Source organism: Neodiprion virginianus, chromosome 3, assembly GCF_021901495.1.
Source record: "Neodiprion virginianus isolate iyNeoVirg1 chromosome 3, iyNeoVirg1.1, whole genome shotgun sequence".
Lineage (NCBI taxonomy): Eukaryota > Metazoa > Arthropoda > Insecta > Hymenoptera > Diprionidae > Neodiprion > Neodiprion virginianus.
Window position 1 is genome coordinate 6,640,887 of NC_060879.1, and position 25,716 is coordinate 6,666,602.

The window sequence follows — 25,716 nt, forward strand, 5'->3', positions numbered from 1 at the left end:
TGTTTCGCGAGCAAAGTTCAAGTGTTAACACGGCTCAAGGTCTGCCAAATATGAAAAGAGTCGTGCACACTTCGTTGGTCTGTATCACGCGTACGCACAAGGTACGTATTCCAAATATTTCCATTACATAAGACGATACGGTAGACGAATCAAGCAGGAAAGATGAATGCTCACTTTCACTAACTTCAATCGAGCGTTTGTTTTCTACTATTAGTTTTTTATTTTAATCTATTCTAATACCCTCTGAAGTATACTGTTAGTTGCGCTTCAGACATTCGTATTACTACATCACCTGCGATTATCGTTACTATTTGAGTTACAACGTAATTTGTCTTACCGTTTCTGTACCGGTGTTGCATAAAATTTTCAATTCCGTTCTGTCCATCGACATAAGACCCAAGTTCAGTCCAGAGAAGAGGGCCGAAGCAGACAAGCAGAATATGATTATACAAATACTGAGCCAGAGCGGTAACATTTTTTCGTAACTGTCAACCTGCAAGACAATTGAAACTAATTAAGGATGACGGTTAGTAAATTTATTTCAATTAATGTACGGTAAAAAAAAAACAATAAGAATCGTTGCTACTTGTAAGAAATAATAGAAGAACCTTTCGAGATACGAAATTTATAATATACGAGTATTAAACTCTGTAAAATTTTCTTTCCAAGTTCGGTTCATCTGTAGATTCATTAAAAACAATCTTTATGTGAAAATAAATACATTAGCGGCGAATTGAAATTGCAAGCGGGTAAGTCTTAATAGAAATTCATCAAGACAGTGAGTCATATGGTAAATTGCAAATTCGCCACAATGACGAACAATTGCTGAAACATTCATTTGGCGGTCTTCTCGCCGTGTTATTCTTGACGCATCGTCGCTTTATCCGTCGTATTGTTGCGATTATTACTTTAATATAACGAGAAAAATTCCGGATACATCTGTATTTTTTACAGTAAAAGAAGTAGAATTTCCGAGGAGTAGAGTAACTTACTATGTTCCAAGAATCACGACCCTGATGTTTAAAAATCCCTGCATCACTTCTGTCTTTGACACAAATGTAAAAATGCTTCGTTGGATTTGGGGGAAAACTAACATTTATCAATCCGGTGATATTTCCCAGCGCATATACCTGTAAATATATGAATAAGAAAAATCAAGAACTAGATACGATACTTTACTTTCAAGATTAACGTGATCGTTTGAAAGATTTTATCCAGCAACTATCAGGCAAATTTAATCAAACTAATTCTGTACAAATAATCAAAGATCAGCATTTTAGTGCCAATTCCGTACAATTTTGCTCAAACAACTTTGCTTAATTTTACAAGTTTAAAGGTGCTCACCTGATATTCTGGTGTTTTTAACTCGTTGCAATTTTCGCCTCGATCAGCGGCGACATCGGTGAATCTAATCACTGTCTCGCTTGACAATCCGTCACCGAACAATCGAATAACAGCATTTGTATTGGCGTACAGTGTCGGCACTTTGTCTTCGTCTTCAGAGATGAATGGCTCCTTGTCGGCTGATTCAATCCTGAGCCCCTCGATTCTGACCTCTGGTCCAAGTGAATCTGTTTCCGCTGCGCCTGGAGGTATGCTATCAACTTTTTTCCCATCCTGCCGCTTTGTTCGAGAGAGCGAGCTGCAACAATTTTTACAATGCTATATATTAATTCGTTTAATTTATTGTTTCTACAATTTTGACAATCTGTCAAATTCAAGAAGCATTGCTTTTTGTATTATAATTTACTGTTGTAGCTTTTTGTCGGTTCGATGTTTCATTTCTACGAGTCGATTGCGCAGAAATTTTTTAATCCACTCTACAGCTTGAGTAATATTCTATCCTATAAATTACAATTAACATTATAACCGATAATGTTTAAAAATTAAAAATTTACGATATAAAGGATGACCGACAATGAGAGTTAAAGTCGAAGAATTAGATCCATTCAATCGGAAAGTTGGAAAATAATTGCTGCAAAATTTTTTTTTAAGTACGTTACGAAATACCCTAATGTTTAATAATTATTAACTAAAGTATCGTGTGAAAAAATTTGAAATATAGTCGATCTTGTTCTACGCATTGAAACTAATATTCAATATTCGTCCATCTCTTCTAGTTACGGATCTACGCATGTGATCGTTTAAAAATAAATCCAAGAACAATTTAAGGTTTTTCTTTCTAACAACGATTAATTTGCACGAGTAAATCGATCTGTTACAATGTTAGATCGAGATGACTAAGTCGGTTGGTCAAATATAGAAACAAACTTCGTTTTTTCACCTTCTGCTGGATTACACATCTGCGTGGTTTTATAATTGTACTTCTATAGATATAAGCATTATTTGCTATCTTCATACATTGTACATATACAGGTATATTCTACACGCAGAACGTGCAGAGTTATTAAAAGATTATCTATAATTATCACGTTACATTGACACGCGAGAAATCACATCCAAGATAATGACTTTTATTTGTGGCACATTTATCGAACGGTTGGAAATAACGTTATTTCGATTCAACGATCGGCTGCATGCAAATGCTTCAAATATATTTTACACAATTATTCGCGAATCCCTTAAAACTTTGAATATTTTTCGTGTATACATGTGTGTGTATATATATTAGGGTTCAAAACAGGTTCAAAAGTTTCATTTAGGTATACAAAGACACCAGTTAAAATTTTAGATTTTAATATTAATATTTAGGGGTGGCTCATCGCACTTTTCGATTTTCCATAAGAATAACATAGGAAAAATGTCGTTTGCTTCTTATAGTTTTTATAACCAGCTAACGAAGCGTTGTACAAAAAATCTAAAGACATATGTTTGTAGGAAATTGAATGCTCTAGAAAAAAGGTCTCTTGTCAAAATTTCGTAAAACAAACTGTGTCAAAGTTACAGCCTGTCAAAAGTTGAGTTACTTATAATTTCATCTTTTTTGAATGTTATAGCGTAACTACCGGTCTTATAAAAAAGTGTACATGAGTTTTTTTTTGTAAAGCATATACTCGACTTTAAATAGATGATAAATGATAATTCATTTTTGCAACAATGAAAAAAAACTATCTTTTACCATTAATAAAAAAAAAAATAATAAAACGAGAAAAACAATTTCAGAGCAGATTTCTGCTAAAAATTTTTTTAAAGTGTACGATTTTTTCATTGTTGCAAAAATTGATTATCAGTTATTTAAAAATTTTTTTTTTCTGAATCACCCTGATATATATACATATATACGTATACAAAACGTACGCGTACGGAATCGGTGATTTACGATATGTATATTCGTTCAACGAGGTTGTAAAATCTCTCATTTCATCAAGTATAAAGTATATTATACGTCTGTTTTACGATTACACATACATATGAAAAGTTTTCTCAAATTTGATGTAATTTTCAATATTCACAGCAAGATACGTATAACGTGTAATAAAAAACTTCTTATTGTTAATCGTGTAATACCTGGTGATTACTTTCTTACAATGCAAAACCAAGCAGATAATTGATTGTATATTTAAATGATTCTAATGATCGTAAAGACTTGAAATTTCGCGTTCAATCGTAATTTCCTTCGATCGAAATAAAAACGTCAAGCGAGTTTATTTACGAATTTTCATTTCCATAAATTATTCCTGTTTGCCAAAGTACTACAAAGATTCGACTATCGTGTGACTCAGTTTCACATTGTATTCGAAAATCAATGACTAATTACTAAAAATAAAAATAACTTTAATAATAATAATGTTTAAAATGAGTTAGATGTCGGAGATAAATAAATTTGTCAAAATCGACCGGTATGTGATAACAAGAAAATTCTTTCTTCCCCGAAATTTGAATGCGAGTTGAGGCCAAGGTTTTGATTTGACTTAGTATGTGTTTTCTTCTTTCTTTCCTTTTTCACTTCGTTTATCACAGCGTGGTATTGACACCTGAACGTCTGCCAAGTTTTCGATTTTAAAGTTTTAGACATCCAGGTCTTACCGTTCCCAATATATCAGAGCACCACGCTCTGCTCTTGCGAATATTTCGTACAATTTCTGAGCGGAGCATAGATTCGACCATCTTTCGCATTTTTACGTACCGAAGTTACGAACCTAGTCGCTAGATGGCACGGAGCGAAAAATTTCTCACTTTCCTTGTTTTATTCAAGCTCAAATATCACCATAACCTATAACACATAATCGATGAGTAAATTTTAAGGATTGAATTTCCGCGCCTATGGGAAAAAGTTTGGAATCTCTCCGATAACCCGAGAGTTTTCCCATTTTGCAAACTTGGGCTATTTTTGAAGAAAATGTAAATATTATTACGTAAGCTGTTTAAGAGTTATAAGGCGTGTTGCGTATCAGCCTAAAATATATAATTTTTCCTAGCTATAAAGCAAAGATTTTTGAACTACATAGTATACACACATAAAATGTAATCAAGTTAAAATCGTCAATAGTCGTGTTCGAAGTTGGGTAGAAAATTATTTTAAAACTTTACGAAATTAGTTTTACTTCTTTTTTTTTTCATTTTTTTTTTTTTTTTGCTTGTTTTCCTTTGTTGTTTACTGCAAAGGGAAAGAAGACAAGCTTCGACAAATTCGATCTGACCAAACGATGTGTCAGTATAAAGTGAAACAGCTGGCTGCTAACAACGCGTCTTCATAGGAATTACGACGAGCCAACGACCTAAATATCGAGAGACGCACAAAATGAATGAAATGAGCAATTATAATTGTTGCGACAGACGACGAAGATGAAAGCGGCAGTGAATGAACCCGGCTAACAGATAAACAAACATATATATATATATATATATCAATTATGCCTAGTCGCTGAGAGGCGGTGAAAATAATTAATCGTTGACAAAAATTATTGTTTTGACGAAATCAATTTCCGCTGTGACATCGAACGATTGTATATTTACTCATATACATGATTACGAATATTTCCTTATTTTTTTTTTTAAATATACTATCAAAATTTTCTCACAAACATGCAATGCGCATGCGCTAAAATCCGAGATCAGTTGTTTTTCAGGGCGACCAACATTCATAAATTCCCTAAAAGTTCAAAGTAATCTCACAGCTGTCAGTGATAACTGTTAAAATTTTTTAGGTTACGTTCATGACGGTTGGTAGCCCTGGCAAATAATTTCTTTCGAATCGTAGTGCATGCCCATTGAATTGTAGCACCCGACGGACTATTCGACCGTTAAATAACCACTTCGTATGTGAATTAATGAGAAACAATTCCCGCATCCAATGACAATTTCTTTTATACATCAATGAATCGACTTAACTTGGACAAACCTGCAGATATACAAATATTTAAGCGTATATTTTGTTTAAAACTTTACTACACATGTCAAAATTTTGTCAGGGCTTACAATTAATTTCAGAAAACAACATTACGCGTACTCTCAAAGTGTTGGAGCAAAACTGTTACAGCCACAATTCCCGAATACCGTCAACTTTACTACATTACGAATTTTACTACGACTCGTCGGTTTTTGCTTGAGCAAACAAACGCTGTGTCAAAATATTAGGTCAAGTATTTATTTCGAATACATGTATATTTATACGCATGTGAAAATAATGTATTTAAGGATCCGGAACTTCCGGTTAAAAATGGGATAAAAATTCGCTATTCAAGTATGATGTACCGTTTAGAAACTGGAGGTAAGTCCGCGACAAGTTTTCCCTCGAGTAATTTTCCGAGACTTGGCAAAATTTCAGATCCCGAATACCGCATGCGTACTCCTATAATAACAGGGGATCAGGTGAGATACGCGACACGAAAAATCGAATTCGAAATCCGAAGAATCGTGATTTGTAAATTTGTGAATTATATGTCAACTGACTTAAAGAATGTCAGGAAAATTTTCACGAATCATGTGAAAGAACGGTGTCATTTGTAATAAAAAAAAAAAAAAAAATATCATCGCAACGTTGAACCAAACGTTTACGAAATCTTTGTCGAAGAAACAGATTTCACGATTTAGAAAAAAAAAAAACAACTATAAACCGAAACGAAGCAATCTCACCTAGTGATAAAAAGAGTTCGCCAGGTAGAGAAATAATAAAATTAAATATTGAAAAATAATGAAACTCGGTTACATAATATTATACACTCCAGTATCGGTAAATAATTAAAGATCGCTTGATTCACGTACGTTAAAAGTACAACATATGTACATAATATTACGCCTACATAATTAATTTTTTTTTTTTTCTTCCCGCCCAAAATTCCTAATACAGTGACTTTTTACTCATGTTCTGTTATTTTTGTTCAAAATAAAAAAAAAGGAATAAATAAGGCTAGGCGAAGTTGTTTTTTTTTACCAATTTAGCTACGTAAAAATTGGTGTAGTGTTGCATTTTTGGGAAAATTTTTATACATATATATATATATATATATATATATATATATATATATATATATATATATATACAACGTACGTTATACATGTATATTCACCGACAATAAACGCGAACGGAACTTTTCGTCGCTGCCAAATAAAGTATGTATTTATAGAATGAAAGCACGTTTGAAGTGCTTTAGAATGAGAGCAAAACTCAAGTCTCGAATCTATATATCCCGCCGAATATTGTTGAAGCGGTTGGTTCGATATTCGGTATCATTTTTGCAATTCAATTCGCACGTGTACTGAGAAGAAATTCATTTGTTACACCTTATACCTTTCAAAATTCAAGTAAAATTGTTATCGTTGCAGTTAGGACGGTTTAAATGCTGTTGAAATTAAAGGAAAACTTGTCAAAAGTTACTATTTAGTGTAATTATAATTGTCATTGTTACATTCGTCGGGTTACCGATACGTTGAACTCGTTTGTTTGATGTTCGAAAAAAAAATAATTTTTTTTTTCACCTCAATAAGACCTCACATCAAATTATTCCAGTAGTTAGGAATTTAAAAGAATAGTAACTAACTAATTCTGTATTCACTGGTTACATTTGAAAAAACTAATCGTACAAATTTTCTGCCTGGAACTGTTTCAAAATTTATGGTTCTAGTGAAAAAAAAAAAAAAAATTGCGTTTGTAATTTTTCCAAAACTAAAAATTTCTCTCGGTGCAGACAGAGGCTGAAAATCGGTATTTTTCCGCACCGCAAAACAAGTCAAAGTATATAACCATGGAGGATCAATGAAAATCAATTATCAAACAACAAGCTAAATAAAGGACAATTGACGTCACGTGGTGCGGACGCTAATTAATGTTATACGACTCGAAAGAAGTGAAAACCGTGAATCATCACTCGTCGTAAATTGTGTAACCTTGAGCCTTCAAATTCTAGCGATTTTCGGCTACTGTAATTAAATATTAATAAAACGGTACGTTACGCCGATATAAAAATCATCTCTGCAATTGTACGAAATTTGTAAAAATTACGAAAATCCATAACCGATTGTAAACCCGTAATAATGAAATAATGTGGACTTGAGAGCTTTTGTGAATCTGTTGTATTTCATATTTATCAATTAAAACATCCAATTATTTGATTTTACGTTGAGTAATTATTTATTCATTTCGAATAAACGCGTTTATCTGATTACGGTAGAACCTTTTTCCCCTCTCATATTGCCAAGTTTATCGATATCTTGAACAAGTGTTTCTGAATTTCTAGTTTGCATTTTGTTTGTAAAAAATACGAAACAAAAGTTACAAAACAAATAGAAAAGTTACTCAAAGATCTACACGTGTATTGACATTTGCAAAACCGGAAACTCGTTGGTTATATTTTGTTTTTTAATACAGTAGCACACTTTTCAAAACCAACGTGCCGCGCATTGCATGCGTATAATAAAGTATTTCTTGCGAAACTTTCCACGTCTTCAAGACCCTGAACAACAGGAAAATGTAAATTTGTCAAAACATCCGAATCGCAAAAGAACCGAGGATTGTATAAATTTTTGATCAATCGTAATGTCACGCGAAGAAGATAAAACGATCGATCAAACAATTCGTTATTTTAATATTATAATTAAAAATACATCTTTTTCAGAGAATTAAATCTAGGAAATTATTCCTTCTCCGACCTATTTTCATTCTGTATATTTCAACTAAAATAACTGATTTTTTTAAACAATTTTCATAATTTTTCCACGGCAGTGAACGCCGAATATTTTTCAAATTCACGGCTTTGCAATAATTGGTGTTTAGCTTTACGTACACTTTTTTGCATAACGTTTGAGACTGTTCTAGAAACACAAATATTTTTTCTCGCGCACAAAAAATTAATGTTAAATAATCTAAAAAATTAGAAATGAGAACAAAATTACACCGAGAACTTTGGTTTTCGAAACGAAAGTTTCACTCGTTAGATTGAATATAAGATTTCATTACGTCGCAAAATTCAAGTCGAGTGAAAAATTATCAGTAAAAAGAATTTGAGAATGACTTTCAAGGAGTTGGCTTCATCAGAATAAAGCGTATATTTTGTTTAAAATGGTTACTAAATTTCGGAAAGTCGCGAAGGTACGAATCAGCCATTTTTCCTGCTTAGAAAAAATGTTTATGCTTCGTTACAATAACCTTACTTCATTCTCACTCCTCTCCGATGTTTACACGTGTTTCTCTTTTTTCAGGATAGAAAACTTGGAAAAGTTCGTTAACATTCGATGATAAATACTACATTGTGAAAAAGAAAATAAAAAAAAAAAAAAACGATCTCAATTTCAATCATTTCGATCTTCATTTTTGATTTCAACGCGTTTTTCATCATTTATCGATAACATCATGGAATTCCAATAAATTCTTCGTTAATTAACACCCGTTTATAAGATTCACAGCTCGAACTCGTTTTTTGCGGAAAATAAAATCAGTCTTCTTTAAAACACTCAAATATTGCATGAAACTTATTTTTCCAAACACCTGCAATGATTGTAAAAATACCAAGAGATGTGCAAAAAAAAAAACCAACTGTCTAAAAATTCGCCAAAATTTTCCGCCCACGCGTCTCCACGCATCATTTCCAAATAACATCTCACGATGATATTATATTTGTCCATCGTACGCGATTCACCCATCGTGAAAATCCGATTTTCGGTATCAAGGCTAAAGAGAAAATTCCTAAACCTTAAGCCTATATACACATATATGTATATATATATGTTCTTGTACAGCGATTCATGGTGACTGCTTTTCACATAATATACTTTTATACATATGTACATATGTACACGTATTTTCTGCACACCCACGCAATCACCGAAACCTTACTTTTTACCCGGTTTTGATATCGATTCGGGGTGGACTGAGAGTCGCATCTACCAGTTTCAATCCGAACTTTTCTACTACGCCCCGGGAATCGTCCATATATAGACATATATATATACATATATATATGTATATGAGGCGTTCTCCACCAACTCAGTGACTTTTTGTTCATCCTCTCGGATCTGTTCCATAATTGATAACATGTCAAGTACTACTTGAAGGTACTCTCTGTGAATTTTTTTTACATTTTCTAATTTACTCGTTTCGGATACGTTTTTTTTTTTTTTTTTTCGAACCGTTATAATGTCGCGGAAGATTAAGATCGGGAAAAATTTTTGACATCTTTTTCCATGAACCGTTTAATGCAATACATGTTATATTTTTGATGGCGTGAAAAAGGCGATTTTCAAAGAAAAAAAAAAAAACTTTATATTTGGCAGTGTGTTGGAAACGTATAAAAAAAAAAAATTGGCAATATTCGATTCCTTTCGTCCGTAAACTATTTAACGCGATATATGTTAAATTTTTGATTCCATGCCAGTGTAGACATGTATCGCGTTAAATGGTTCATGGAAAAAATGAACGAGGATGTATCTTGATTCACCTCTTTCGGAAAAATATATTTTCTTCCCGTCAAGAATGTCGACTTCCGCGATGCCAATTGCTTCATACGTTCCCAATACATACACCGCCAAATATCCCGCGAAAATTTATAGCAAGATCAAAAGGTGTCGCGTTAGAATTAAAGAGAAAGAAAAAAAAATGTCTTTTTCTTTTTACTTGATGCCATCAAAAATATAACGTATATCGCATCTGATACTTCATGAAAAAAACACAATTTGTTTATGTTACATTTTTTTCTCCCTCTCTCTCTTTGTTTTCTTTCTCTCCGCTGCGCTGTTTCGAAAGTTAATTTTCGAGTGAAAAATTATATTCCATGTAATTAACTCAAATTTGCGTACCAATAAACTGTCATATTCTATATAGTACAAAACATTTTATCCATCAGTATTTTCTCACGGGCAGATATATTATTTTTTGTTTATCTCACCGATTTCAAATCTAAGATAAAAAAGCTGTGGAGTATTTTTTTTTTTTTTTTCTAACTTGACTCAGAACGACGAATATTGTAAAATAATCTGTGCTGGATTTACGTGAAAATTAATTTACGATATTATTTCTTTATTTCTAATATCAAATTCAAAACAATTTGGCCCCTGACCCAAAATTTTTCGTATCCCAGAATCGATGTTTTTTTTGTTTTTTTTTTTTTAAAAACATTCGTTAAGATGAAAAATTTATATAAATACATCCAAACAGCGTAATAAACTCTAGACTAAATTATTGATACGCGTGATTTGATGTGAAAAAAAAATTGCGTTGTTAGACTTTGACTTATTCTACGTAACAAACCGCGAATAAATATATAAAATAAAAATATTAGTAAGGAATTTCGTTGCTCTTTCGTTGAATTCCGCAATTTATCGTCTTCTCAAAAGCATGACGAGGATGAGAATTCCACACCGTGACCTTAAAACGTACAACGAAGCCTCAACCTCGACCTTCGCAACGGCGCTGAGATGAAGATCGTACGGAAAGGTGAAAGGGCAACTGGGTTAAGGCTGTATTAAAAGCAGCCCTTGACCAAACCACGGCCGATGAAAGGGTGCGGAGGGGTTGCTGAATCGAAACGGTGCCCAGGAAAGGCCGGCACACCCTCGGCGATATCCAAATTACAACTATCGATCTGCGAATCATATCCGCCCGAACGCGTATGGGACATTCCAAGCCAAATCGGCAGACCGTTGTCAATGAATTTCTTATTTTGTGTCGTCAAGGATTTTTCCCTGTGTAAGAAGGACCGCTGAAAGCTTGTCGAAAGATATTTAAATTTTTTTTTTCTTTTTTTCCACCCGTCCTTTATACCCCGACGAATTTTTAAACCCATCTCGAAAAACACTCGAATTCACTTTTTTTACGAATTAACAAAAAAAAAAAAAAAAGAAGAGAAAAAGTTTGTTAAAATCTACGTTTTCGAAATAAATACTATTTCACGCAAGATTGAGAGTCGACGGACGGTTTTTTCGTGTATTTTTAATTGTTATTTACTGTTTTATACCTGTTTCGATTCTATTTACAGTATAATAAATATCGCATCTCCGATTTGTTTGACCGATTTTTTTTTCAAATTTTGGAATACAGCGGGCAGCGTGTCAACTACAAACAAAAAAAAGTATTGCAAACAAAATATTGTAAAAAATCGTGAGATTGTCTTGAGATTAGGGAAAGAATTTTGAAAAATCAGTTACAAATTCAGAGACGCGATATGTTTGTTGGAATAAATTTTGAACAGGTATGTATGAAAATAGAAGACACGATTCAAAGAATAGAAAGAGAAAAACAACGTCTTTTTGTACTCTCAATCTTGCGTGAAAATATTTTATTTCGAAAACGGAACGTTTTTTCTTGCTTCAGAAGAATGAATTGAGGTGTCTTTGAGATGGATTTAAAAAATTTGTAGAGTAATGCAGTGATGAAATAAAACCAAAAAAAAAAATCTGTTTCAGTGACTTTGTCGAAAATACTATTCTGAATAAAATGATCCGTCTAAGAGTGAAATCGAACAGATCGACCAGATTTTCAATAGTTTCGAAGTGATTAAAAGTCGAGCATCGAAACTTTCCTTTACAATTCCAATATTTTGTATTTATTAAATTTTTCGAACAGATCTTTGCAGCTTACGAATATAATAATTCTACAAATACCGGAAGTACTATTCATTTGGTAATAAAATGAATCAAAGGTATAAATTTTCGGCCAACCAATTTTCCTAATTCACGACTCGTGCTTTAATATCTCATTTATTCCCGATGACAGGAATTCGATTTATCACGCGACGTTAAAACCGCGTCAAACAACTGATAACCATATATCTATGAACTTCGCTTCAAGAGGTCGCGGGAATTTTTTTCATCACCAATATAAATAAATAATGCGTAAGAAGTGAGAGGAGGAAGAAAAAAAAAAAAAAAAAACTGATTTTTCGGTTGACGATTACGAGGAAAATGAAAATTCAGCAAGAATTAGCAACGAAAATTTATTCACTTTACGTTGAATTTTTCTTTCATGCTCTAAATATGTGCATAAATGTTTTTGTTTCAAACACGTTCCTTTTTTCCTCTCGCTGAATGAAGCGATTCGTCTGCTCGTTGATCTTCGTGGTCCGATGTTTCAAATTATACAGCATACACGTTGTGCGTGTCTGTTTTTTTTTTTTTTTTTTTAATTTTCTTTTTTTTTTTCATCACAGATACATACCGGAAGTGTGTAATCGCGATCTTATCGTAAACATTTGTACGCATAGCAGCGCGGTAATTCTACTGCGGTGAATGACGCGGTCTAATAACCGGCCGCATCCGGTAGCGAACACATCGTGACGAATAATAGATCCCAATAGTTAACTGTTAATCGTTAAAATCTATTTCGTTTGTTCACGACTTTTTTTTTTTTTTTTTGGTCACTCGGATAAGAATTATATCAAGGTCGCGTAATACTCCTACTGTTGCCGACCGAGCAGACTCGCCCATTTTTATACCGTGTTAAGGGGGTATTCTAGTGTAGAAATTTGAAAAAATCGATTTTTTTTTTTTTATATTTTCAAAGCTTAACCTTTCAAGAATGTGTCCTTAAAAGGACAAGTCAAAATTTCAATTATTTTCAGAGATATAGCTATTTTAGTGACACGTCTTCAATACTGGCTCGGCTGGAACGAATATTTTACTCGAAACTTTACACGCGTTTTTCTCAAAACTACATTTTTCAAAACGGTTGACATGATTTCTCAAGTTCTATTGAACCGATTTACTTGAAATTTGGTGAGAATCTTCTCAATACATGTTTCTATCGCACGAACTATCATTATAACGAAATAATAATTTTTACTATTTTTAAAAAATTCAGAAACGTCCAAAAAAGTCAAAAAAAACGTATTATTTTTTCGGACAGCCGTAATTTGGTAAAAAAAAATTTTTTTTCGACTTTTTTTTAGTTAGTACGATAGCTGCATTTATGTAGATTAATAATCTTTTTTTTTTTTTTTCTGATTTTGAAAATACTTGCAATCGTGACAACATTGGCGCGCCATTTTTTTTGTACCCCCCACTTCAACAACTCATAGCACTTTCAATTTTGTATTTTTTGACTTGTTTTTTTTTTTTTTGTAATCTTGAAATGATAATAAACGCCTGATAAAAAAATGGATGGTAAAAATATTTTTTGTTTTTTGTTTATAGCACTTCAAAAAACGCATCAAATTCATGCCTCTACACTAGAATACCCCCTTAAGTAAACAAACGAGCGAAAAACGGGCGATGCACCGTCGAAATTTAAACTCTTTCCGTTCGTTTGTTTAGTTGATATAAAAAGAAAAAGAGTCAGTTTGCTCGGTCGGTAAGGGTAGGAGCGCTACGCGACCTTAATCAATAGAATTTCTGGACACATGTTTTTGAAGCATACATTTTTTCCTAAAAAATGTTATCTCACTGCGGCGTATAATTATGTGAGGTGGAAAATTAAACAGTTTCCGGAATTGAAAAATGACAACGATGTCCATCCTTAAACAACGTGTATCTTTATTCTTTGAAGATAAAGAATGAAAGAAAGAAAAAAAAAACTAAAAGTGCAGAGCAGAATGCGTTCGGTTACTGTACGAATTATTTCACATATTTTTTATATTTTCCATCGCTATTTTCTCAGTGAAGACAAAGAATCGATTAGCCAAAAATTCATGAAACAAGGAAATATGTTATGCAAAAAATAGTATCGAGGTTAATTAATCGTGCCTGACAGAATTCTTCACGTTTCATTTTATTGTTTCATTAATCATCATTACGACAATAAAAATTATTCATTCGATATTGCTTTACGATACAGGATCAAGAAATCCTTTGGAAAAAAATATTCCAACCTTATTTTTGATTAAAGGAGACAAAATTTTGTAGAAAAATAAAAAAATAAAATAAGAATAAAATCTTCAACAACTCTGAATGAATTTTGCAACTCTTGCCTATCGTTCGAAAGATGTTGTATTCGTCAAAACTCGCGTCTACGTAAATTCATCAATTCCATCTTTGAACCTCGAGTTTCGTAACTGTTTTTAGTACCTGAGCTTAATTTTAAACAAAACGAAAGTGGAAATACGTGCGATAAAATGATTTTTGAAAAGCAATTGTTTGTTTCTCAGTATGAACGATACGAATATCTTGTGCCGAGATTTAACACGTGGAACAATGTTTTGTCTTCACAAACTACGTAGCGAAGAAACGAGTTGCTGAACGATCCACGGATGAACTAAAATAACCAAAGTATAATCTGCAGCGGTTGATTCGATCTGATCTAATTTTTAACAACAGCTGCTTTTGATTCGTCTTCGAATGTGTTTTATGCATACATACATATATAATATATGTATTAAATTTTTCTCAGTGCAAAATAATGATATCGACGCATTTACACGCAGGTATAATAAACATTGGCAATAATTATCCTATGTTTTACCACTAAAATATATATCCGTTCTTTTTTCCGTCGTTATTGTTGTAGCATAAAAAGGAAAAGAAAATAAAAAAAATCTCCCGTCGAGCAGTGTAAAAAGACAATAAACGAACGGCAACGCCGCAGGACGTAGATCGAATTTAACCAATACTCTGACAAACCCCCTAAACGTGTGTCATAGATACAGTATTGTATATGGGAAATTCCATGCGAATTCGACCAACGTCTGAACTTGATCATTTCTGACTTCTTTTAAAAAATTTTCTGCAATTCTCCCAACTCGAAAGCAGTACCCTGAATTTTCACAGATTTTTCATTCAACTACTCAATTGTTTGTAAACAATAATAATATTTTAATATTTAATTGTTTGTAAATATTTAAAGTGATTTTGAGAAGGTTCTTTTTGAAAATTGTTACGAAAAAAAAAAAAAAATGCTCAGAAACTCTACTTTTTATTGCAAATATTGCGAGAACGAGGCCGTTGTGGGCCGATTTTTTTTTTTTTTCGAACGTGCTGAAAACGCCCGAAAAATCCTCGAAATTTCAATTTTTTACCTGCAATTGAAACATTTTTAGGTACCGGTTCCACAAAAGAGTCATCTTCGTTTAATTGCTTGGCAGATTCAACTTTTATTTCGTCAACTTCATACCGAAACCGGTCTAGAAATGACTTAACAAAGTGAAATATAGAAGTTTTGAGAATTTCTAGAGGATTTTTAGACAGTTTAAACAATGTTTTAGTTGCTCAAAAAAAAAAAAAAGACTAAAGTGCTGATACAAAATAGAAACAAAAATAGGCTCGTCATCGGCCCTATTTTGAAACGTTTGTAAAAGAAACTACGGTTTTTGAAAATTTAAAAAAAAAAATAAAAAACGATCTCTTGCAAAATGACACTATATATGTTTATAAACAGCTAACTAAGCGAGTAAAAAATGTGAAAAAAAATTCAGTCCAACGTTTCTGAACTTGGGACAATTGCAGAAAAAAAATTTTCAACAAAATGAAGAATGTTCCGTATGGAATTCCCCATATATAAGCCGTGCCCAAGCATGGTGTTGATCTCGCGTGTAATTCCCGGTCTTGTTTAGCCTTCCATCCACCCTTGGTTAGTAGATAACGGCGTAAACTCGTAACGATCTCCGTGGTAAATTACTCCAATAAAGTGTTGACGCTACGGCACAGCGAATTAATCAACAGCGATAAACATTCTTTCTTCCTTTCTTACTTTTTTTTTGGTCAACCTAGATCCGGCAAAAATAACGTGACGTGGCGTAATACGGCGGATTTTTATTTCACTTTTTTTTTGTTTTTCAAAACATTTTCCCAATTTTTTCCCAATTACGGACGCATCGCTTCTATATTCCAATCAAAAACCTGTGAAGAGGGAAATGTTGTGTAACTAAGGTTCGAATTAAAGTGAGATCGAAGGTAATCGAGTTGAATTTAGTTTAAATGATATTTCCTTGATGCACAAAAAAAAAAAAAAACAATTAAATAAATAAATAAATTAAAATATGATGTTTTTAGTTAAAATTGAAGAGATCACATTATCGAATCATTTTGACAATAAAAAAGATTCCATCGTTTGAACGATTTTAATGAACTTGTTCGGCTCGTTTTGTTCGAAATTGAATTCTCTCAAAATATAAAAAAACGAATTTTGTATATAATTTTTCGATTGTTCAGATAGCTAAATTTCAAGAAATCGAATATAAATGTCGATATCTTGAGAACGGATGGATTCGAACGAAAATTTAGTACCGTGACGTTTTTTGTTTCACCAATCACGAATTTAAGGTCAAATTTGCGAGATTTAACTTTGGCGTATTCAAAAAGCTGAAAAAAAAATAAATAAATAAATAAAAACATTCGGATTCGAATGAAAATTGGCACTCGTAGATCGGTCGGGTAGTTGATGACGAATCTCAAGTCAGGTAGGAAAATTCAAAATGGCGATCTAGGATGATGGAAGAAAACCTAAAAATACTCCAATTTTGGTAGAAATTGGTAACCGTAAGTTTTTTGGGTCACCGATAACAAATCCAAGGTCAGACTTGCAAAATTTGTAATTGTGGATCAATTACAGGGGTTCAAAATTTAAATAAATCATCAAATTTTCTTGTAATATGGTATCCGAGGGCCTTAAAATCGTTAATCACGAATCCGAATTTGTAATTCGAAATTTGAACTGGAAGTTCGAAGGCTGGCTAACGGCCAGTCTAAAAATCGATTGTTTATCAAGACGTTGGTTCACCATTTACAACCAATAATTATTTCACTGATTATGTTTTTCTGATCAATGGAAAAGACAAATATAAAATATGACTTTGTTGATTTGTAGGGAATTAATTAACGGTCAACACGAGTCCTAGTTCGTTAAATTTGTTCAAGCGTTCCGATTTTTTTATTGCAGAAATAATTTTTTAATATCTATAATTGTGCTATTGTAGTTCAAATTTACAGTCTTTCGAAAAATGAGGAAAAAAAATTCTGTTCCAAGGAAATATTGTTTCAATTTTTCAACGTTTCACGTACGGTTATAACATCATCTTCAAGAGACTTGATAAATTTCGTCTCCAACTGGAACATGAAAACTTACCGAGACCGAGTAAAGATTATCGAATGTACGTAAGTGAGTAAAAAAGAAAAAATTGTTTACACAAGAAGACTTGATTACACTGTTTTTTCCGAGCAAAAACTTATAATCGTATAAGCTCGTACATGTTTCCTAGTTTGTACAAAGAATCTAACGAGCACGTGCCATTGTAAATAATAATCGCATATAAACACATATCGAATTGCTGCCTACATCGATAAAAAATCTCATAATCTCAATATAAATACCAATATTTCAGCTTGCTTCAACCGCATGTGAATTAAAAAAGCGCGCAACTGTCGGTATTTGGACGATTGTAAAAGTAATAAACTTTTTCCTTTCACTTTGGATAAAATATCTACCCCGCCAAAATTGTTATTATATATCAACGGAAATCCACATTAACTTTGCATGTGTTTCCGATTCTAATTCAAAAGACAATCTGCGGTTCGATTCGCATATTTTTACATTTATACTTACATATTTGTACGTACATTTAACTTGATTGGTATGAAAATAAATGATGATAATAATAATAGAGGCGGTCAGTTGAACCGTAGAATTTTTGCGTAATATATGTTATAGGAATTTTTCTTGGAACTTGAACGCAAGATTTGAAAGACGAATTATTGATACACTTTATTTATTCATTTCAATTATTTGTTGCAGCTATTGTTTGTGTTTTTTTTTTTTTTTTGGAATTTATGAATTTTTGCAAAACTGTCAAGTTTATAGGGTAATTTTTTCAAATAATTAATTCATCCGAAGAGTTTGAAGAGGAAATTTTTATAATATTCCCAACTGAGAGAAAAAATGATACAACAAACATGAATTCTTATTTCTATGGGTATAAGAATGTGATCTCAAAATCCTGGAACCCGATTTGAAAATCAATGCATCTTTTTACACGTTATTATACATCGTCCGGATTTTGTTCAACGTGTAATTATTACACATGGGGCATTCCGTGCCAACTCAACCCGCGTTGGATAACGATTTTTTATAGGATTCTGGGGCGGAGTCGAAATTCCGAATTTGAAATCTTCCGAAAGCGGTAAATTCGGAATTATTTGGTGGTAAAAATTGAAGTAAAGAAATCGAACTTTGATGAAACATCAAAGTTCCGAAAGGGCAAAATTTCGAGTAGACAAAATGCCAAAAGTGCGAGATAGGAAAAATTTCAAAATCTGAAGCATCGAAATTTTGAATGATCGAGGATTTTCAGTTTTGTGAATTTCTGACTTGGTCAAATTTCACCACTTTGATCTTTCTTTGTGTCGGATTTGCGATATTGTTGTTTTCGGAATTCTGGTTAACGTTTTTTTTTTTTATTTTTTTTATTTTTCACTCTCCAACTCGTTGAGTAAACCATGCTGTTGACATTTTAGTATTCCAAATTTTACTCCATCGAGTTAACTTCACTTCTCGGAATTCTGCCCTATCGTAACTTCAATCTTCGTAATCTTGAATTTCGAAAAAACAATTCGAAATTAAGCGTTTCCGGATCTTTTCTGATTCGTATCTTCAATCCCATTTTCCGTGTCAGACAATTTGACTCTCGAAGTAAGTCAGTTTTTCTTTTTTTCTTTTTTTTTTCCAAATTCCGATATCCGTCACGCAACGTTTTCCCAATTTCACAATTGTCGATCCGCGATGTTCGTTGTCGAAAGTTTTGCACAAACGGTAGAAGTAAAAGAAAAAAAAAAAAAAAAAAAAAGTAGCTTCGACGGTCGAAAAGATCACGTCAAAAAATCGCGGGTCAAATCAGGCCGAGATTGAGTTGGCATGGAATGCACCGTGTAAAAAATGCCTGAATCTTTATTTAAGAGGAACAACTCCGATCTAGGGAGATTTATTTTGGCGCACAAGGTCTTCCGTCGTCGTCGCGTATCGTTGTACCCAACGACGCGATCAGGGCCACCACCACCACCACCAACAACCGGACTGTTTCGTCGAGACGTCGTCGTCGTCACAAACAGCGGGAAGAACGACGACGACGGCGGCTGCTGCGGCGTCTACGCCAAAAAACCAGAAACGAGAACTGACGCGATGAGAGCATCGCTCGGCTACGCGGTTCGGGCGATCAGGAAAGGCAGACGACTAGACGATTTCAGGGTATAAATAAAAAGGAGGAAAGAAAGAAAAGAAAAAAACGTCGCTCTCGCGTTTGTACGCGTAAAACTGATCGTTGCTCGAACCGCGGTGTGGTTTTTTTTTTCTTTTTTTTTTTTTTTTTTAATTTGTTTCATTCTTTCTTTCTTCCATCTAAAAATGTATCTACGCTTGTGAGAAAAATTTCATCTCTTGTAATCATTAGAGAGAATATTTCAGTAAAACGAGCATCGTTACGACAATGGTTTGAACATTTTTTTTTTTTTTTAGGGTTACATGGGTTGTTAAGAGAGATCAAAAACAACATATTTACTCTGATTTTTGTTTTTTTTTTTTCATTCAATTTTTTTAATTCTCATAATAAAAGAGTGATTCTATTCAAACTTCAACCACATGGACAAAAAAAAAAGAATATCTCGCCAGTATTTTACGAAATATTGATCGAAAAATTTTCAAAATTCACCCGTTGAGAACTGGTTTTCCGGAGAAACAAGTATCCTTCGAAATTTTGAGAAATGTAACTTAATGACAAAAATATGTGTTACAAGTTGACTTTTCGTTATCGAAACGTTGAATTTGCTTTTCTTTTTTTTTTGCTTTTTTTTCCCTCAGCGAAACAAAACTTTGACACGAATTTTCATATTCCACAAAAAATCAAATTATAAAACTAAATTTTTTGGTTTCAGTAAGAAAAAAATAGTTTTCATTTCGTACTCAGGAACACGATACTTTTTTGATCGGATTTTATGAAAAAAAAAAATGACGATAGTTTAGGATTGTGTAATCATGATCACACTTTTTCTGAAAATTTCTCTCCCTCTTTCTCTCTCTCGGTGTACATCTACATACATGCAAATAATACATTACCTATAAACTCTAACTTATAAGTTGGTGAAAATTTCTCAATGTACGTAACTTTTATCTACGCTATCTTCATTGATTCAGGAACATATTGTATATATATACAAGCGATAAATATATTCTCTTTTCAACGCCGTGCCGATTATATTATTGATCTACGTATAATGTATACACATTACTACGCGTATCCACGAAGTATGAATGAATGAATAAACTGTTTCATTCTTGGATATTTTTCTCTCTCTGAATTTCACACTTTTTTAATTTTTTTTTTTTTTATTGAACCTTCAATTTACAGAAAATTCTTCACTTCACGGTTAAAGTCAATTTTATATACACACAGCAATAAAAACTTGCAGCAAGAATTTACTGATTTTTGTTTTCTTCCGTAATTTTCGGGAGTTTTCGTTTTTTTTTTTTTTCTATGTCTTGTTCACTTTACAAAATATTCTTTATCAAAGAAAATAGGAGAAATTGATCGGTAAAAATGATTGTTTCGTTTGTCTATACTTGGGGAGAGAGAGAGAGAGAGAGATGGAGGGAGAAAAAAAATACAGATAAATAAAAACGATTTATTATCAAGACTTCCAAATACTTTTATTCGATGAACATGAGAATTTCACTTCATATATTGTTGTATACGTTGAATAACAGAAATAGTTTGAGGGTCAAAAGATTAAATAATATAGTTGGGTTAGGTCAGATTATTTATAAATAAAATACGTTTCGAAACACATACGCAAATTAGTAAATTTCTCTCTCTCTCTCTATCTCTCTATCTCTCTCTCGTAACAACGACGTGTAATTATAGTTTCTACATCAGATTGGATATCTTCATGTTTACACACACATAATATTACAAACGGCTCTTCAAATAAAACGAAATTTCGCAATTTTAATCCAAACGAAATTTACGTCAGTTTCGTACACTCTCAGGCAAATAAGATAAAACGAACATAGAGAAACTTGTTTCAGTGTACCTAAATTCAATCAGCGAAAGTGCAATAAACCGTATCGCAGGTAATAATAACATAAATAAGTCATTCATATATATGGCAAAGTGATAACCGAACTTTGAAAGTGTTCCACGTGTCCGTGATATATCATGATCCAAATGTCTTTGTCATTGTTTTTCTCTCCTTTTTTTCCCCCCTCCTCTCTCTTCCTCAACTTTTTCCCTTCTTTCATCGTTTCTCCTTCTCTCGAACAAGATTTATTACATAACATTCTTGCGTGTGAAATGATCGTAAGTTACCTGATCTCTTTCCTCGATCCGATCCGACTTTAATTTTTTTTTTTTTCCGATACACGATCAGACCAAATAATAATAACAACAACAATAAAAATAATGTTAATTTTCAGGTTCACGTCTCGTTTTACGAACAGGTAAATATTAGAAAAATAATTACAATATTTTAACGAGAATTTGTGACCGATTATTATATAGAAGATTGTGATTCGAGGTATAAAATCTAATCCGAACGCAAACATTTCATTGTCAGTGATAATCAGGTCAAGATACAATGATCAATGGACTCAACGAACGGATAATCAGGGTCTTCGAAAGAAGAGAAAGGAAAAAAAAAAGAAAAAAAAAATTTTTAAAAATAGCTCGATCAAGTTTTTGAAAATTTTCAAAAAGAATTTGGTTCGATTTCTCTGTTTTGTAGCCTGAACTTCCGAGCCTTCTAAACGGAGACAACGTTTAAGGAAGCGAATAAACCACAAACTTCGACATTGATAAAAGCCTATCAATGAGATCGTAAAACGGTAGATACCAGAGGAGAAATGTTAATTCAAAAATGTAAACAAGTTATTAGCCTAAATGTTTTAGCATTATTTTACTATTTACGCGAACAATTGTAAAATCGTGTCCAACTTCATTCATACAATTAACGTAATCAATTATTAATTCTGTCAATCTCAAATGTTGATCATTTCTTATCTAGTTGGTGAGAAAAATTATCTGCCGCGATATGAATTAGACAAAAAACTGTATACCTAGAGTACATTTTTAGAATCGTCTACATCGACTATTTGTACACGGCTACGAGGACTTAGATTTAGGTTTTTCCTATCTCTCGCAGCATTAATACCTTGACGTAAATGAACGAGGAATTCCCGCAACGTCGACTGAATTTTATCGATAAGACTTAGCTTGTAGAAATTTACCGAATCGCCTGTTTTTATCCTGCTAAAATCTTTGGATATTCAATTTTACAACGATGCCATCGACAGGTTTATCATCGTCGACGAATAAAAAAAAAATAAATAAATAAAATTCTTCTCCATAAAACGATCAATCGTAAAGTGAAATCTAACAGCTACTAATTTTTTTTTTTTTTTTTTTTACCATTTTCGATCGATTTAGATCAAAGCATCGATACGTCTTTTTTTTTTTTTTTTACTTTTTTAAAACAAATCTTCGTTAGATAAGGAATACAATGATTCGATAAATAATAAATTAAATCCTAAGTAACGATTTAAATTTTTTTATAGATAGAAAAACATGCACTTGTAATTTTTCTCTCTCGTTACAAGTAGTTTTAAGAACGCTTTGAATATTCCTCCGGCATTTTATAAAGGATAAATAATCGTGTTGAAAGAAAACGACTAAAAAAAAAAAAAAAAAAATTCAAACTTACAAGTACAGCTAAAACGATGTAAAAATATTTTTTATTCGTCACTAACGTTTAATCGGACGTTTATAACGAAATGGAATTTTAATTATCGTTGTAACGAAATATCTTCTGTGTCACAATTCCATTTTCATGGTTTTGTTTGTTTCCCTTTTTTTCTTTTTTTTTTTTGTTTGTTTGTTACCTAATCGGAAAGGTAATTTCGAATAAGTGAAAGCTCTCGTGAGGTGAAACTAGGGGATTTTACTACCGGTGGTAAATAATTAGGTCAATGCTAGCAGAGAGTGAGTAATTTGTCAGAAATCCACGCGCTCGTAATCGGATTGTATTAGCGAATGTTGGGGGAGGGGTGGATTACCGACTGGAAATAGATCTGATCTTTTTCCTTATAGGTGTAAAACCACGGAATTTACTTAGACGATTTTGAAATAGTAACAATATGCGTCTTTGTAATAAATAAACGAAATTAACTCCTCGTGTTTCATTTACAAATTTGTCACGTTCAAAATTTCGACTTAAAATGTAAACGTAATAAATTAACGCTAGAAAACGTTACGAATTCTATGAAATATCAACGTCACTTCGTATTCCGAATCGGCAGTAAAAATGTGAAAACACAAGATTCGTAATCGAGGATCGGAAAAAACATTCGGCACTTCGATACACGATTTTTCTTTGAATTTTCATTTCTCTCATTCGGATTCTCAATAGCTACAAATTTTAATACACGATACTGCACATGGAACTCGAAATCGGTAATTAGGAACAAGAAATCGACAACATTAATAACAAACACATTTAATTTAATAATTAATATTAAAGCAATCATTTCACGTGGTTCATTTTCTTTCACAGAAGGAAAAGGAAAAATGAAAATAAGTAAATGAAAGTGTTGGATGAAATAAAAAAATTCTCAATCCGCGCCCAAATGATATACCATCAAAATCACATCGTCAAACATACGATAAACGTCAATTTTTATTGCAAAATCAAATTAATATTCACAGCAGGCACAGGCAGCAGAACAGAAAGAACAGAATAGTTACGAAGCGTTAACGTTACGTCAATGTGTGTACACGTATGTATATCTGTGAGTCACTTCCGTGACGTAGAAGAGATGATAATATATAGGCCATTCCTCTTAAGCTTCAACGAAAATCAGGAAAAAAAAAAAAACGATGTCTTTAACGTTTAAATAAATGAATTTTGATTCTATACATCGAATAATGACCAAAATCTTCATTCGTTACTTATAAAGTTTAATTTTGTACTTTTTAAGTTGACAATAAGTCTTGAAGTTTTCGTTCAATCAATCGTGACCTAAAACTTCGAGACTTGAGTTTATAAACGTGAGAAAGACAAGAGCAAACTTTATGAGTAATAAATGAAGATATTGTTCGTTATTTTGTATAAACTCGAACAAAAAAAATTCTCTCGACCCTCGATTAATCAGTATTTTTGAATAAAAGTGATTTAAATTAGAAACTGATGTTTGTTATAATTGTTTTTTACGATAAATGTGTGAGAAAATAGGCAGTTTTTCTTAAAATTCCAAAATATCGTTCTGGTTTCTGTAAAATAAAAATTTATCTAATAAAACTGTCTTTTTTTTTTATTAGTTACGTGAAGGAAATAAAAATTTTACTTATGTGTACATATTATACCGATCAGTGACACAAGAGTATTAAATGCATAATATAATGTCGTCACATAATTTCGAGGAATGAGGCGATTTTTATATATTTATTTTTTTTTTGTTAGGAATATTAATTTCGAACTGTTATATAATTCTATTCATTTCTTGATACAATTAATACTGTGAGTCTGATTAATTATCCGGCCAATCACATCTGATACATATTGTTGAAACTTTTGAGATGGAATAATAAAAAAAAAAAAAAAAAAAAAAAAACAATTACGCCTAATATACTTGTGGCGGATAAAAAGAGGAAAAAAATAATGAATGTGGGAAAAAGAATTTTGTTCACTTCTAGAAATAGTTACGTTACTTGCAACGAATGAACGTTGAATTCCGCTTAACGTGTGCTAAAATTTTTTGCGTCAAAATTAGCACGTTTTTTAAGTTGATTTTAAATTTTACACCGTGCTGTGTAGCTGTATTTAATATAGCCTCAATGTCACTTCGTCTCTGCAAATGCGTCGAACGGCACTTATTTGATACTTGTAAAAAAGAAGAAAAACAGAAAAAGAAAATTATTCAGTTCCAAGATCATCGAATAAAAATCAACGCCCACGATCATCTGTCAAACAAATATGTATGTATTTTATCACTTATATAACTCAACTAAACAAATTATATCATCAATTGTTTCGCATCGTGTGATATAATAAATTGAATATGCGGTTTATTGTGTTTAAACTCGTTGCACAGTTACAGTTGGTGTAATAAAAAAAATAACTGAACAAAACTTTATATCAAAGCGATTCTGAATCAAGGTCATGATTATTTGTGAAATATAAACAGCGAGCGTAATGATTTTTATTGTTAATTTCTTTTTCTTTTTTTTTTTAATACCAATGTTATTGAATCAACTTTCATATAGATTTTTTCTTTTCCACGACCTACTTTTCAATCCTCGATGAAAAATCAATCGTTGCCATTTGAATTCGCAAAGAGGAATTAGGAGACTTTGAAAAAATTAATAAATAATCCCGAAGGTATTTTTCGAATGTCACGTGATTGACCTGGAAAAAAAAGTGGAA

The 25,716-nt window shown here is 32.3% G+C and overlaps 1 protein-coding gene across 4 annotated transcripts in view; it reads right to left on the minus strand.

The window, feature by feature from the left end:
- The window catches only part of LOC124300833 (unextended protein), a 50,682-nt gene that overhangs the window by 12,716 nt on the left and 12,250 nt on the right, over positions 1 to 25,716 (minus strand). For all 4 annotated transcript variants that reach the window (XM_046755250.1, XM_046755248.1, XM_046755249.1 and 1 more), the window contains exons 2-4: positions 1,345 to 1,642; positions 993 to 1,130; positions 338 to 493 (exon numbers count right to left, since the gene is read on the minus strand). In XM_046755250.1, the coding sequence (XP_046611206.1) occupies positions 338 to 493; positions 993 to 1,130; positions 1,345 to 1,642 (592 nt within the window). The remainder of the gene's footprint in view (positions 1 to 337; positions 494 to 992; positions 1,131 to 1,344; positions 1,643 to 25,716) is intronic.